The sequence below is a fragment of the Phoxinus phoxinus genome (assembly GCF_949152265.1).
Source record: "Phoxinus phoxinus genome assembly, chromosome: 8".
Classification (NCBI taxonomy): domain Eukaryota; kingdom Metazoa; phylum Chordata; class Actinopteri; order Cypriniformes; family Leuciscidae; genus Phoxinus; species Phoxinus phoxinus.
This window is the reverse complement of record NC_136883.1, coordinates 18,963,612-18,977,125: the sequence shown is the minus strand read 5'-3', so window position 1 is coordinate 18,977,125 and position 13,514 is coordinate 18,963,612. Positions and strand designations below refer to the sequence as shown.

General features: G+C 40.2%; 1 protein-coding gene across 1 annotated transcript; it reads right to left on the bottom strand.

Moving 5' to 3' along the window:
- Positions 1–7,365: 7,365 nt before the first annotated feature.
- Positions 7,366–13,244, bottom strand: LOC307002780 (extracellular calcium-sensing receptor-like; the record flags this gene model as incomplete). Its single annotated transcript, XM_079620693.1, has 6 exons — positions 13,163–13,244; positions 12,697–12,991; positions 11,701–12,486; positions 11,313–11,534; positions 10,929–11,052; positions 7,366–8,279 (listed from the first exon to the last, which is right to left on the bottom strand). The coding sequence occupies exons 2-6, from the start codon at positions 12,988–12,990 to the stop codon at positions 7,366–7,368; spliced, it is 2,340 nt and encodes a 779-aa protein (XP_079476819.1). The 5' UTR covers position 12,991; positions 13,163–13,244.
- Between the last annotated feature and the right edge of the window lie 270 nt (positions 13,245–13,514).

The following is a 13,514-nucleotide window of genomic DNA, read 5'->3' as shown; positions in this document are numbered from 1 at the left end:
ATGCTGTGATTAATTGATTGAGCTTTTATCACGGTATACGGTATTATAACAGTATTTTAATTGCAAAAGAGAAACAGGTTAAAAAGAGAAACAAACTTCAGTGTTGTCCACTTAGTAACTTTAATAACTATTTAAATGACAAAAAGTACCTCAAACATTTAAATATAAATAAAATACACAATATAAAAGTAAACTGAGCAATTATATTAAAGAGAATAATGTTCAAACAGCAAAAGAATAACTTTTATAAACAGCAAGTTTACTCGCACTGTGTGGAAATGTATACCGGCACATGTCTACCTGCATCTGATATAGCATTCGTTCTTTAGGTCAATGTCCATAATATTATATCCATTATTTAAAAAATCAGTTTGAATGTCTGCTGATGAAAGCAATATCTTTGTCATTATAAAATAATGAAAGCGCTAACAACTTCCTTGTTTACAACCAGTCACTCATAAAGACAGTCTTTTGGCGCCATCTAATGGTATAATAAGGTAACTGTTACTGAAGTTGACTAACATTAAAGGACAACTCCGGTGAAAAATGAACCTAGGGGTAATTAACACATGGTTACCGAGTAGATCGTTCTCTGGGATGCGTTTTCATGATAATCGAATATAAAGTGTTGTATCTCTAAAAACAGATTAGCTGTTTGTACACTTACTAAGTTCTCAATGCTTCGGTTTGCATGTAAGGACCCTCATTATGCTACCGTTTTAGTGTGAGGCTATTTTGAGCCTTGTTAGTGGTATTAACTAGCGATTTACTTTTACTTACACTCTGCCCCATATACTACCGTTATAAGCTAATCTGTTTTTAGAGATACAACTCTTTATATTCGATTATCATGAAAACACATCCCAGAGAACGATCGACTCGGTAACCATGTGTTAATTACCCCTAGGTTCATTTTTCACCGGAGTTGTCCTTTAAGTTATTGCAATCACTAATGGCTTGTTTCCACTGAGCAGTTCGGGTCGGTAAACCATGATCAGGCTAACGTTTCCACCACCAACAGTACCCTTACTTGATAGGCGTGGTGTTTGTCGGAAAGAAGTGATCAATGTCCTTTTCGTGCGAAGAAGAAAGTAAACTTTTTTTTTTCTTTTTTTTCTCAGATTATTCTGAAAATATTTTTATGAGAATCACATATTTCCACCCATTATTGTGCATGAAACTGTTATTCATATTGTGATTATTATTTTTGGACAAAAAATACCTTATGTTGCAGCCTGACCAACAGTTTGTCAGTTTAAATGATGTATGTAGAATGTGAAATTGCCAAAGTTTACATGAGGATGCATGTCTTACCTGTATCTCTTTTTTTTTTTTTTTTCAGCAATTTCAGCATTGGACTTGTTCCCATCCTTTTTGGCCGCCTCTCCTGTTTGGAAGTCATTGCTTGCATCTGATTCAGCAACTGTCATTCTCTGTTTTCATTTGCTTTGCTTACATTTTGAACCCTTGGCAATAATAAACGTTTTCTATTTGGGCTATAGTTGTACATTCAAGTTTGTTTTTCCTTGATTTAATGTGTTTGTTTGGATTATGCAACAATTATTTATTTCACAGTACTTCATAATTGGAAGTATGCAAAGACTCTGAATGAAAAAAATCACATAAACATTGCCATATTTTTTTTTTTAGCAGTTAATCTATAACCGCACAATGGTGAAAACTTCCACTATTGCCTGAATATGTGCACTGTGATTTTGATTATGCAACACATTAAATTGACAGTATTTAAAAGTCATATAGTAATGGTTGGGGAAATTATTTCATGAAAACAATTACAATGTATCATATATTTTTATTCATTTTAAATACAGTAGAATCATTACAAATCTGGTTCAGTTGGTTCCTTGTAATACAACCAGTAAAGGATCAATATTAAAGCCATGTTTGACAAAATATTGAGTTTCCATTCTTAAGAAACATGATTTGTTCTACAGAACTTATTTTTTCATTAGTAAAACCACAATAACCATGTTTTCTTTATATTTTTACTATGGTTTATTTGCAGCAAAACCATCAATGTCAAAATGCAAAAATACAAAACACGATTTTTCCGTAGCCTAAGTGGACGTCCTTGGAATGTCCCAGCGAACGTTATAAACAGGACCAAATGCGGACGTCATCGGAACGTCCTCAAGCGAACGTTATAAACAGGACCAAATGCGGACGTCATCGGAACGTCCTCAAGCGAACGTTATAAACAGGACCAAATGCGGACGTCATCGGAACGTCCTCAAGCGAACGTTATAAACAGGACCAAATGCGGACGTCATCGGAACGTCCTCAAGCGAACGTTATAAACAGGACCAAATGCGGACGTCATCGGAACGTCCTCAAGCGAACGTTATAAACAGGACCAAATGCGGACGTCATCGGAACGTCCTCAAGCGAACGTTATAAACAGGACCAAATGCGGACCAAAGTAGACGTTCGCAACGTCCGGGGGACGTCCCCTGTTTGCTGGGTAGTAGGTCAATAACGTGACTCAAAAGATACATTTGTACATCTTACAACTTACCCAGTTGTACAATCTCCTCACTAATTCCACTAACGATAATCCAAGCGAGGTTAATCCTTTTTGTTTCTGTCTCGATGCGAGAATGAGGCGTATTCGCGTCTACCGCGCCGCGCTCTAACGTTGTATGCCTATTCGCGCCGGCGGCGCCGCAGGTTTTTTTTAAGCGCGTAACGCGTCTTCTATTCGCGTCTGGTGTTAACGCACCATTACTGTTAAATCTATAAAAATCCATCAAATAAGCTGACGTTATCTTACCACTGCATCCAACATCCAATTTTAAGCTAAACATAACACAAGTTACCAAACAATGTACAAAATGTTCATGTAATGACAAAAGTACATTACCCACCCAAAGCCAGTAAAGTTACACACTTCCGAACATGTGCACCTGTGACCTGATTTAGTTGGTTAAGCTAACGTTAGTTAAAGTTAGCAAGCTGAAACCCTCACATAAAATGTGCTGCAACATTACATTCGTCCAGCCGTAGAATTGATTAAGGTGCAAATACAAACATACACCAAGTACGTTAAACATGTTCATTTATATTTGAAATAGGCCTAACGTTACAACACGAAGTTACAAACATTAATGTCACCATAACATATCTTACCCTGAAAAGAAAATGCGAACGTTACTTCGGTCTAATTTGACTTTCTGTAACGTTAATGGACCACTTTAACGTGGTTGTTCTGATTTCCCAATAAGAAAATTATCACTGTAAGTTATTTGTTCCATACATTGAGCGTTACGTAAAATTTTACACGTAACGTTATCCTTTTGAGCATGGTAATAACTGTTGCATAGTGAACTGGTTAGCTAGCACTGCACTATTAAACCAACTATAATATTAAGCATTAGCTAACTTAATGTTACCTGTCGAAAAATATAGACCCACCACTACAAATGCAATTAAATAGACCTAAGTTACTGGTTTAAATTTACTTACATGTGAATGCTCCCGCTCACACTTTGAGCGTGTCCAGTCGAATGATCCAGTCAGATCCAGTCGAGCCAAGCGGGAAAAAAAGCTGTCTGGTAAATTCCCGCCTCACTACAGGCAAGTAACGGAAATGACTTCAGGAGGTAACACTAGCTTTTGAGTTGAAATCAACACTGTAGAGTTAAACAATCAATATGACATTTAACTCCCAGTGACAACGCCAACTCTTTTTGAGGAACAACTCTCTTGTAGTTAAATTAGATTTAAAAAGAGTTGAAATGACTCTACATTTTTACTCTTAACTCTAACACTGAAAATTTAACACTTTTGATTTTGCTGTGTATCTTTCCGAACTTCTTCATCCCTACATCCCTCCAGAAGCCTAAGATCCTGCGACTGGGCTCTGCTGGAAGTCCCTCACTTTAGACTCAAGCTTAGAGGGGAGCGTGCATTTGCGATGGCAGGGTTTCTTCTCTGTCTGCTTTCAAGTCTCTTTTAAAAACCTACCTGTTTTCTTTAGTCTATTGATTCGGTTGGTTTTACTAATTCATATTTGAGTCTAAAACTGTTTTGCTACTCCTGTTTTATGGTTACTCTTAGATATGTTGCTCTTATTTTTTTGTTTTATTTGTTGTTATGCATGTTATATCTTATTTATTTTAATCTTGTTGTTCTGTAAAGCACTTTGGCCAGCCTAGTGGCTGTTGTAAATGTGCTATATACACACGTGTTTTGTTTTCCGTAAACAAAGCAATGCGTGCTTACCGTTTTGAATATCAATCCTGCTACACACTTTCTTTATTCCACTCCGCTCATGTTGATATTGAAATATTCACCAAGGAACACTCAGGTAAGATTACGTAACATTAGAACAGCCTTCTATCTGTACCGTTTTGACTTCTTTGCTCGCTGTTTTGCTAATATTCTCGTGCACTGACTCGTTCAGTAAGCTGAACAGCCAATAAGAGTTCCTTCTTTCACCGACGGCCCGACGCCGATTCAACATGACGAATCGGCCGAAACAAAGCCGACGAGGACCAATTTCAGCCGACGGTGCGGAACACACTGAGAAAACTTAGTCGGTCGATGCACAAAAACTGCCCGACGGCCTACCGTCGGCTTGGTGTGTTCCAGGCTTAAGAAGTAAGAATGGGTAGCCGTGAAATATTAAGCAATGTTAAATGAGAGAGAGAAAAAAAGGTTTTATGTTTACATCTGAACTACAGAAACATGCTAAAATATAGCAGCATTAATGAACTACACAAGTTGTGAATGTACTGCACACCATCTGTTTGGCCAACATGTGTAAGTATAAAACTATACCAAAGCATATTGTCAGGATTGTTGGTTTCTGTTTCCTGTTTTATTTTGGTAGTCTGGTGTTCTGTCTTGTTTTACTTCCTGTCTTTGAGTTTTCCCGCCCTTGTGATTGTCTAATGCGTTTCACCTGTTCCCCAGCCCTAGTGTCACCTGCTCCTTGTTTTCTCATTACCCTATGTATTTAGTGTCTGTGTTTCCCTTGTCTGTTGTCAGGTCATTATATTTTCTGTCGGAGTGCTGTGTATTAGTCTACCTGTTTTTGTCGCCGTGTTGCTTATTCCCGTGGTTCTTTTGTTTTTTGGATAACCTTGCCTGCTGTTTTTGGACACCTTTTGTTGTATGGATTTTTGTTTAATAAATATTCAAGCTCATCACATTGCCTTCCATCTCTGCATTTGGGTCCACATTCTCTGAATTCGTGACAGAATGACCTGACCATCATGGACCCAGCAGAGAGGCGTCTTTTTTCCGAGAGGGTTGCACAGTTTGATCAGACTGTGGCATGTTTGGCTACCTCTACACCTGATCAGCATGCTCCAATCCTGGAGAGCATTTCAACACAGCAGCGCTGGTTCAAAGAGAGACCTTGGGTGAGCCATTTTGTACCCCACCTTGATGTTATCAAGGATAGGTTAGAGGTTTTCTTAATGGCTCACCCGCCAGCCTGTCTGTTGTCCGGCCTGCCCCTTTGCCTGCTTCTCCCAGTCCTGATGTTTCTCTAACTGAAGGAGAGTCAGGGACTTATGTGACCTTGTTTGAGTATTTTGCCATGTGTGCTCGAAGGACTGAGAAGACCATAGCAGCCAGCTGTCAAGCTGGAAGGGAAAGATCCAGTACTGTTTCTAGAAGCCCCCCTGACCTCCCGTTCGTCAACACAACGGATCCCTGTTTGGCAGATACCCCCGTCTACAAGCAATCCTTTGAGGGAACCCACCTAGCCATATTCTCTGGGACCCGTGGAGGCTGCAAGAGAGGACGTGGTCGATATGGGCCCCGACACCATTCCCCGCTTCAACCTCTCTTCTGCCCCCAGCTGACGTGCAGCGCTCCCGAGCCCCAGCTGACGTGCAGCGCTCCCGAGCCCCAGCTGACGTGCAGCGCTCCCGAGCCCCAGCTGACGTGCAGCGCTCCCGAGCCCCAGCTGACGTGCAGCGCTCCCGAGCCCCAGCTGACGTGCAGCGCTCCAGAGCCCCAGCTGACGTGCAGCGCTCCAGAGCCCCAGCTGACGTGCAGCGCTCCAGAGCCCCAGCTGACGTGCAGCGCTCCAGAGCCCCAGCTGACGTGCAGCGCTCCAGAGCCCCAGCTGACGTGCAGCGCTCCAGAGCCCTTTCCCGCCAAGAGCAACCTCCCAGAGTCTACGTCGACTGACCTTCCAGAGTGTTCACTTATGGGCGCCCTAGAGACTGTGCCGGTGCCTGGCTTTCCAGAGACTCCCGTCCCCGGAGTTTTGGCGATGGTCCGGCGGACTCTTGCTCCCCGTGTCCTGTCGACGGCCCAGTTGATTTCTGTTCCTGTTGCCTTGTTGACGGACCCTTGGCCTGTCTTCAGCCCAGCTGACCCGTCGCCTGGCTCCAGCCCAGCTGACCCGTCGCCTGCCCGACTTTCAGAGGGGTCTCCCCTTCGCCGCCGGTCATCAGAGGGGTTTCACCTTCGCAGACGGCCTTGTAAGAGTCCTCGACGTCCTGCTTGGCCACCTGAGGGACTCTACCTTCGCTGGCCTGCCCGGCCTCCAGAGGGGCTCTGCTTTCGCCGACCGGCTCTGCCTCCAGAGGGGTGTCGCCGTCGCCCTCCTGCTCGGCCTCCAGAGGGAATCTACTTTCGCCGCCGGCCTCCAGAGTGTCTTCGACGTCCTGCTCGCCCGCCAGAGGGGTTCCACCTATGCTGCTGTCCGCAGCCCTGGACCCATTGCTTAGCTGGCCGCAGCACTTCGGTCCCCAAGTTTCCACTCTCCTCAGTTTCCTAGCCCTGTTGACTCTTGTTCCTCCCTGGATTGACTTTTTCTCTGTTTTCTTTTGGACATCTGGGATCTGTCCCTTAGGGGGAGGTACTGTCAGGATTGTTGGTTTCTGTTTCCTGTTTTATTTTGGTAGTCTGGTGTTCTGTCTTGTTTTACTTCGTGTCTTTGAGTTTTCCCGCCCTTGTGATTGTCTAATGCGTTTCACCTGTTCCCCAGCCCTAGTGTCACCTGCTCCTTGTTTTCTCATTACCCTGTGTATTTAGTGTCTGTGTTTCCCTTGTCTGTTGTCAGGTCATTATATTTTCTGTCGGAGTGCTGTGTATTAGTCTACCTGTTTTTGTCGCCGTGTTGCTTATTCCCGTGGTTCTTTTGTTTTTTGGATAACCTTGCCTGCTGTTTTTGGACACCTTTTGTTGTATGGATTTTTGTTTAATAAATATTCAAGCTCATCACATTGCCTTCCATCTCTGCATTTGGGTCCACATTCTCTGAATTCGTGACACATATTTATTGTGATTTTAAAATAATTATATATATATATATAGCAACCATCATACAATATACATTACATATTTGCACATATAGCACAAACATGTAAAAGTAGCTGTGTCTCACAGGGAGTTTGGTGGTACTTTGCCCATTAAATGCTTTTTGGTATTCTGCTCTGGCCTAAAGACAATAATGAAACACTTAGGAGCAAAAATACAGAGAATCAGACCAAAGCTTGAAGCTAAAATAGCAAATATCTCCACAGCTACAGTAAATTTCCCTGGAGAGCTGACATAAGCTGGAATAAAGGTGATCCATACAGCACAGAATATGAGCATACTGAATGTGATGAATTTAGCCTCATTGAAGTTATCAGGCAGCTTTCGAGCCAGAAAAGCTAAAATAAAGCAAAGGAAAGCTAGGAGGCCAATATAACCCAGTACAGCCCAGAAACCAACAGCTGATCCTAAACTGCATTCTAGAATTATCTTTTCTTTGTAGTGTTGCAAATTATTGTAGGGAAAAGGTGGGGATATTTTTAACCAAACCACACATATAAGGATCTGTACAAGAGTGAAACCAAAAACACTGAGTCTCTGTTGTGCAGGACCAAACCATTTCATGACATTACTTCCAGGAAGTGTAGCCTTGAAGGCCATTAACACCACTATTGTTTTTCCGAGAACACATGAGATACAGAGGACAAATATGATCCCAAATGCTGTGTGGCGCAACATACAGGACCACTCAGTGGGCCGACCAATGAAAGTAAGTGAACAGAGGAAACACAGAGTCAGTGAGAAGAGCAGCAGGAAGCTCAGCTCTGAGTTGTTGGCTCTTACTATCGGAGAGGCCCTGTTTTTGTAGAAGACTAGAGTAATGCTCAAAGCCACTAAAGAGCCCACAACAGAGAAAACAGCTAGGACAATCCCAAGGATCTCATTCCAGGAGAGAAACTCCACTGGTTTAAGAAGGCACTTGTCCTTCTCATTATTAGGCCAGTTCTCGGGCAGGCATTTGTGACATTCTAAAGAATCTGGAAGATGAAGAAATCAGTGCTTAACAGCCATTTATGAATCACAGAAACAAAATTTAGACATATATGATGTCAGGTTACTGTTTTAGATTGACCAAATGAGGGGATCAATAACATGATGCTAATGTATTTATGATATAGCTATGTTATTTAAAATACATACAAATTCTATTTATACATACAATTATATTAATTTCAAAAAGCATCATTAAAATAAATAAATTATTGGAAATAGTTTATTATAATATTGTTATTAAATTATTTTTAACAAAACTGCTTCACTGCTTAGTGGTATTTGAAAAATACTGTCTACTAAATTTAAGTAGTTAATGTAAAGTAGTAAACATGCAGAAACACAAAAAAAAAACACAATTTAGGAAATTCCATCATAAAAAAAGGCCTCTCATAGCTGTGTGTAAAGGTCAATATGTCCTTTAAAATATCAGATAATTGTACCTTTTTGTGAAAGGCAAGATAAAAAAAATGTAATTCAGCTGCTCAAAAATGTGAAGATATAAATGATTTGAAAAAAGTAATTTCTACCTTGAAAAATATATACACAAGACTTGACATTAACCTTTTTGCTCACCACTGTGGCTAGTTTTCTTTCTCAACTGTTTACGTTCACTTAAAACTGGAACTGGCTGTGTTTGCGCCATTTTAAAGTTATTTAGTGTGTATGTGACTGTTTAGGCGCAATAAGCAGCGAAAAATAACTCAATTTAGTACTGAGAAGCAGCTTTAAAGGAGAACTCCGGTCAATTTTAACATTGAGCTCAATTTTTTGTAAATTTGGAGTGCTGTCAATACAGAGAACAACGACAAAAATCGGTGTTGCCTACACTGTGTTATCCTATTTTTAAAAGTTACACCCTATTGACTTGAATGGGGCAAGTTTTAAACTTAACCAGTTCTTAGTCTTATCATCCTTGATGTGTCATTACAAGTGCCCAGCCATGTTGAGTGATTCCTTCAGAGTGAACACGAGTGAATCTGACTGCAGTAGATGTGAAAGATATGAATAAAAATGATGTTATATCAGCCAGCGCACAGACCTGTATTTAGTTCCTGTTTTCGGTCAAAGTCCAAAGTAGTCGATTGTCGAGTTCACGCGCATAGGTTTAGTTACTATGATCACGCGCGTGAACTCGACAATCGACTACTTTGGACTTCCACCGAAAACAGGAACTAAATACAGGTATGTGCACTGGCTGATATAACATCATTTTTATTCATATCTTTCACATCTACTGCAGTCAGATTCACTCGTGTTCACTCTGAAGGAATCACTCACATGGCTGGGCACTTGTAATGACACATCAAAGATGTTAAGAGGATAAAAGCAGGTTTAAAACTTGCCCCATTCAAGTCAATAGGGTGCAAATTTTAAAAATAGGATAACACGGTGTAGGCAACACCGATTTTTGTCGTTGTTCTCTGTATTGATAGCACTCCAAATTTACTAAAAATTTAGCTCAATGTTAAAATTGACCGGAGTTCTCCTTTAAGCACACAATCTGCGGAAATTAGTAAAAATATGTGCAATATGCATAATTCCAGACTGAAAGTCAAGCCCTGTAACACCAACAATGTTCATTTGAAGAAGATAGAATGAAGAATGAGAATGAGGCATTTATATAGTGCTTTCATATGTACTACAGTACACTCAAAGTGCTTTACAATCATATCAGGGGGTCTCTCCTCAACCACCACCAGATGAGGCAGATTTGAAGTCTCTTCTGCTCACCAAGGCTTCATTTATTTGATCCAAAAACAGTAATATTGTGTAATATTTGTACAATTTAAAATAACTGTTATTTATATTTTTAAATATTTATTTCTGTGATAAAAGCTGAATTTTCAGCATCATTACTCCAGTCTTCAGTGTCATATTATCCTTCAGAAATCATTCCAATATGCCAATTTGCTGCTCAAGAAACATTTATTATTATCAATGTTTAAAGCAGTTGTGTACAATTTCTTTTCAGGATTCTTTGATGAACAATGTTCAAAAGAACAGCATTCATCAGAAATATATATTTTTTGCAACATAATAAATGTCTACTGTCACTTTTGATCAATTTAATGCATCCTAGCTGAATAAAATTATAAATTTATTTAATTTCTTTATAAAAAAATAAATTAAAAAAACTCTTACTGACCCCAAACATTTGAACAGAAGTGATAATGTTACAAAAGCTTTCTATTTTGGATAAATGCTGTTCTTTTGAACTTTCTATTCATCAAATAATCCTGAAACAAAATTGTACACATCTGTTTTCAACATTGATAATACTAATAAATGTTTCTTGAGCATCAAATCAACATAGAACGATTTCTGAAGGATCATGTGACACTGAAGACTGGAGGAATGATGCTGAAAATTCAGCTTTACCAACACAGAAATAAATTGCATTTAAAATTTTAAAATGTATTACTGTTTTGGCTGTATTTTGGATCAAATAAATGAAGCCTTGATGAGCAGAAGAGACTTCTTTTAAAACAATCTTACCGTTCTAATAATGTTGGCCCCCACTGTATGTATGTAGAAATATATATATATATATGAATCATTTATGTAATCTCCCTTAAAATGGTCTAATATTACAATTATACTGTATATAGTATAAGAATATCCTGACAAAGCACCTGTCTCATTGCTGATCTCTCCTTCAGCACAGTTAATGCAGTCATAACAGCAGACAGGTCTTCCTTTTTGCACAGCCTTCCTAGAGCCTGGAGGACAGCTCTCACTGCACACAGACACAGGCACCTGCAGGAGACACATTAGCAGAGTCAGAAATTAAAGGCTTTGGGCAAAAATGCTCTGTGAGTGAGTAAATAAAGAGTGTTATTGAATGCTAAGCAAATATGAAGAGATTAGTTTTGTTCAATTTATTTAATTGAAGTGTATGACATAAATAAAGAATGTGTGCTTGGTTATAAGTTAAAAAAAAAACTAATTCCAGGGATAATGTAGGCTATAACATGCATAATTAAAACTACAGAGAATAGAACAACACATTTGCATACCTTTTCACTGTCATCAAACCAAATTATGACTCTGCTCAGACTGAATTCTTGGCCTTTAGGCTGGGATGCATCATATTGACCCACTGTAACAAAATCAATTGAACCGTCTCCCTGAAGCTGCCAATTCACAAGTTCATAGGTGGCCACAGGATCTCCATTGGTATCGAATGAAACAGAATAATTATTTTTAGTAAAATTCACATGCTTGAGTTGATCAAAAACCTGCATGATGAAAAAATAAAATCAAAAAGTGTTTTTTACAATTATTTGCTGAATAATCAGTGTGGTTGAATATAATCTGTATTTAGCCGTCTACAAAAAAGTAAAGGAATACTGTAGAATGTTATGCGCATTATAAAAATAAATATTCCAAGACGATAAAACTTACTTGTCGGGGCTCAAATTTTATGTTTTTGTCACATTGGTTTTCGTTACAGACAATGCCATGGAGGGCATGAGCTATAGCATATGCGGCTTTGTACACCATGTTAGTGACGCGTAACTGGGACGTGTCTGTGTACGGGTTCTGCAATGCGCGCAGGTCCTCTGTGCCATCACATGCTGGCATACCAGTAGAAGAACCTGTCTGCCGTTTTAGACTACAGCTAAATGAGCTTTCCCAGAATTCTGTCAGCAGGGGAAATTTCAGCGCCTGCTCTGGAGACAGGTCAAGTAAAAAGTTACGAAATCCCGGGATAACAGACCGCGGGATTGCAACGCCCACAGCACCGATACATAAATTAAACCGCAGCATTTGTGGATCTGTAACCCACGCCTCGCTGCCAACCCATTGCATCGGAGGAGGAGGCTGCTGACTCAGCTCTTCTAAAAGAAATCTCATGTCACCTGCGGCCACAAAGGCAACTATTACACGAGCCGTTGATCTGCGAATGACATCAGCGACTTTTTTCAGTTTACTGCGTGGCTGGGTCCTGTAATAGGCCTCAGAATACTCCACACAGATTCCCTCCTCCTCCGCAGCCTTCAGGAATGACGCCATGCCATTGTTCCCGTAGTCTGAATCACTGCACACAGTCCCAATCCACATCCACCCGAAGTGCTTGACCATCCGTGCCAGTGCGGCCGCTTGATGGTGATCGCTGGGGATGGTCCTGAAGAAAGTAGGATGTTGCCTCTTGTCACTGAGACACGCGCATGTTGCGTAATGACTTACCTAAAGTGCAGAGTGAAGACAAATAATATATTCTGAACATGAAAGGACGTTAAGTAGCCTAGAACATGTTGATTACTTGAATCACATACTTAACATTTACTAACTGTTGTGACAAATGTCACCAGTGTTATGGTCAAAATTGCAATATTTTTTACACTGTGACACTTTTTTAAATAAGAAGACAAGGAAATTATTATATTGTCCAAGCACCTGTGGAATTCCAAAAGGACCGAGTAGTCTTGAAATGCTTATAGCCGGCGTGGAAGCAGAATCTCCGACTAGTGCAGGAATTGCAGCAGATTTTACACAGGAATCAGTGTCGTTAAATACCAGATCTTGTCCGTTGGCAAGCTGTAACGCTACTTTAATTGCCATTGGCACAGAGGCACAAGAGTCATATATATGATACCCTAATGTGATGCCCGGTAAGAGATCAGAGCTGTTGTTTATCTCTTGGATAGTGAACTGCAAGGCACGAGCAAAGCGCAGCTCTCTGAAGTCCATGCTGTTGAAGTACACACATAGCCTCCTATTAAAAAAAGAGCTCTCACCTAACCCTGTTTGCTTCTTATTAACTTATTTTACTTAGACAGTTATGAACATAATTTTAGAACAATCATCAGCTATTTACCCTACGTTGTTAAGGACTGCATTTAATTTAGAATGAAGTTCTAACCTGCCACTGCACTCGAGTGGTTGTGGCCGTCTAGTAAAGGTGTTTTTCTCTGTCCTCACATAGTAATGAATGGTGAAAGCCCCTCCAATGATGAAGTCTCCATCCTTGAAGAGAGCAGGGGGCTGGGGGTCACCTTTGAGGATGCATGTGCCTAAATTAACCCCACACACAGCAGGGCAAAGCCTAATAATATACAGTGTCACTGTCATTAAAATATGAAAATCCATTTCTCCTTCTAGGCAAGTGACCATTCCAATTGTGATGCGAGCATTAATCCTTGTTTTATACTCACCGTCCACTACTGGTTTATGTTGTAACTGTAAAACCTAAGAGGGTGTGGCTAATATTTCAA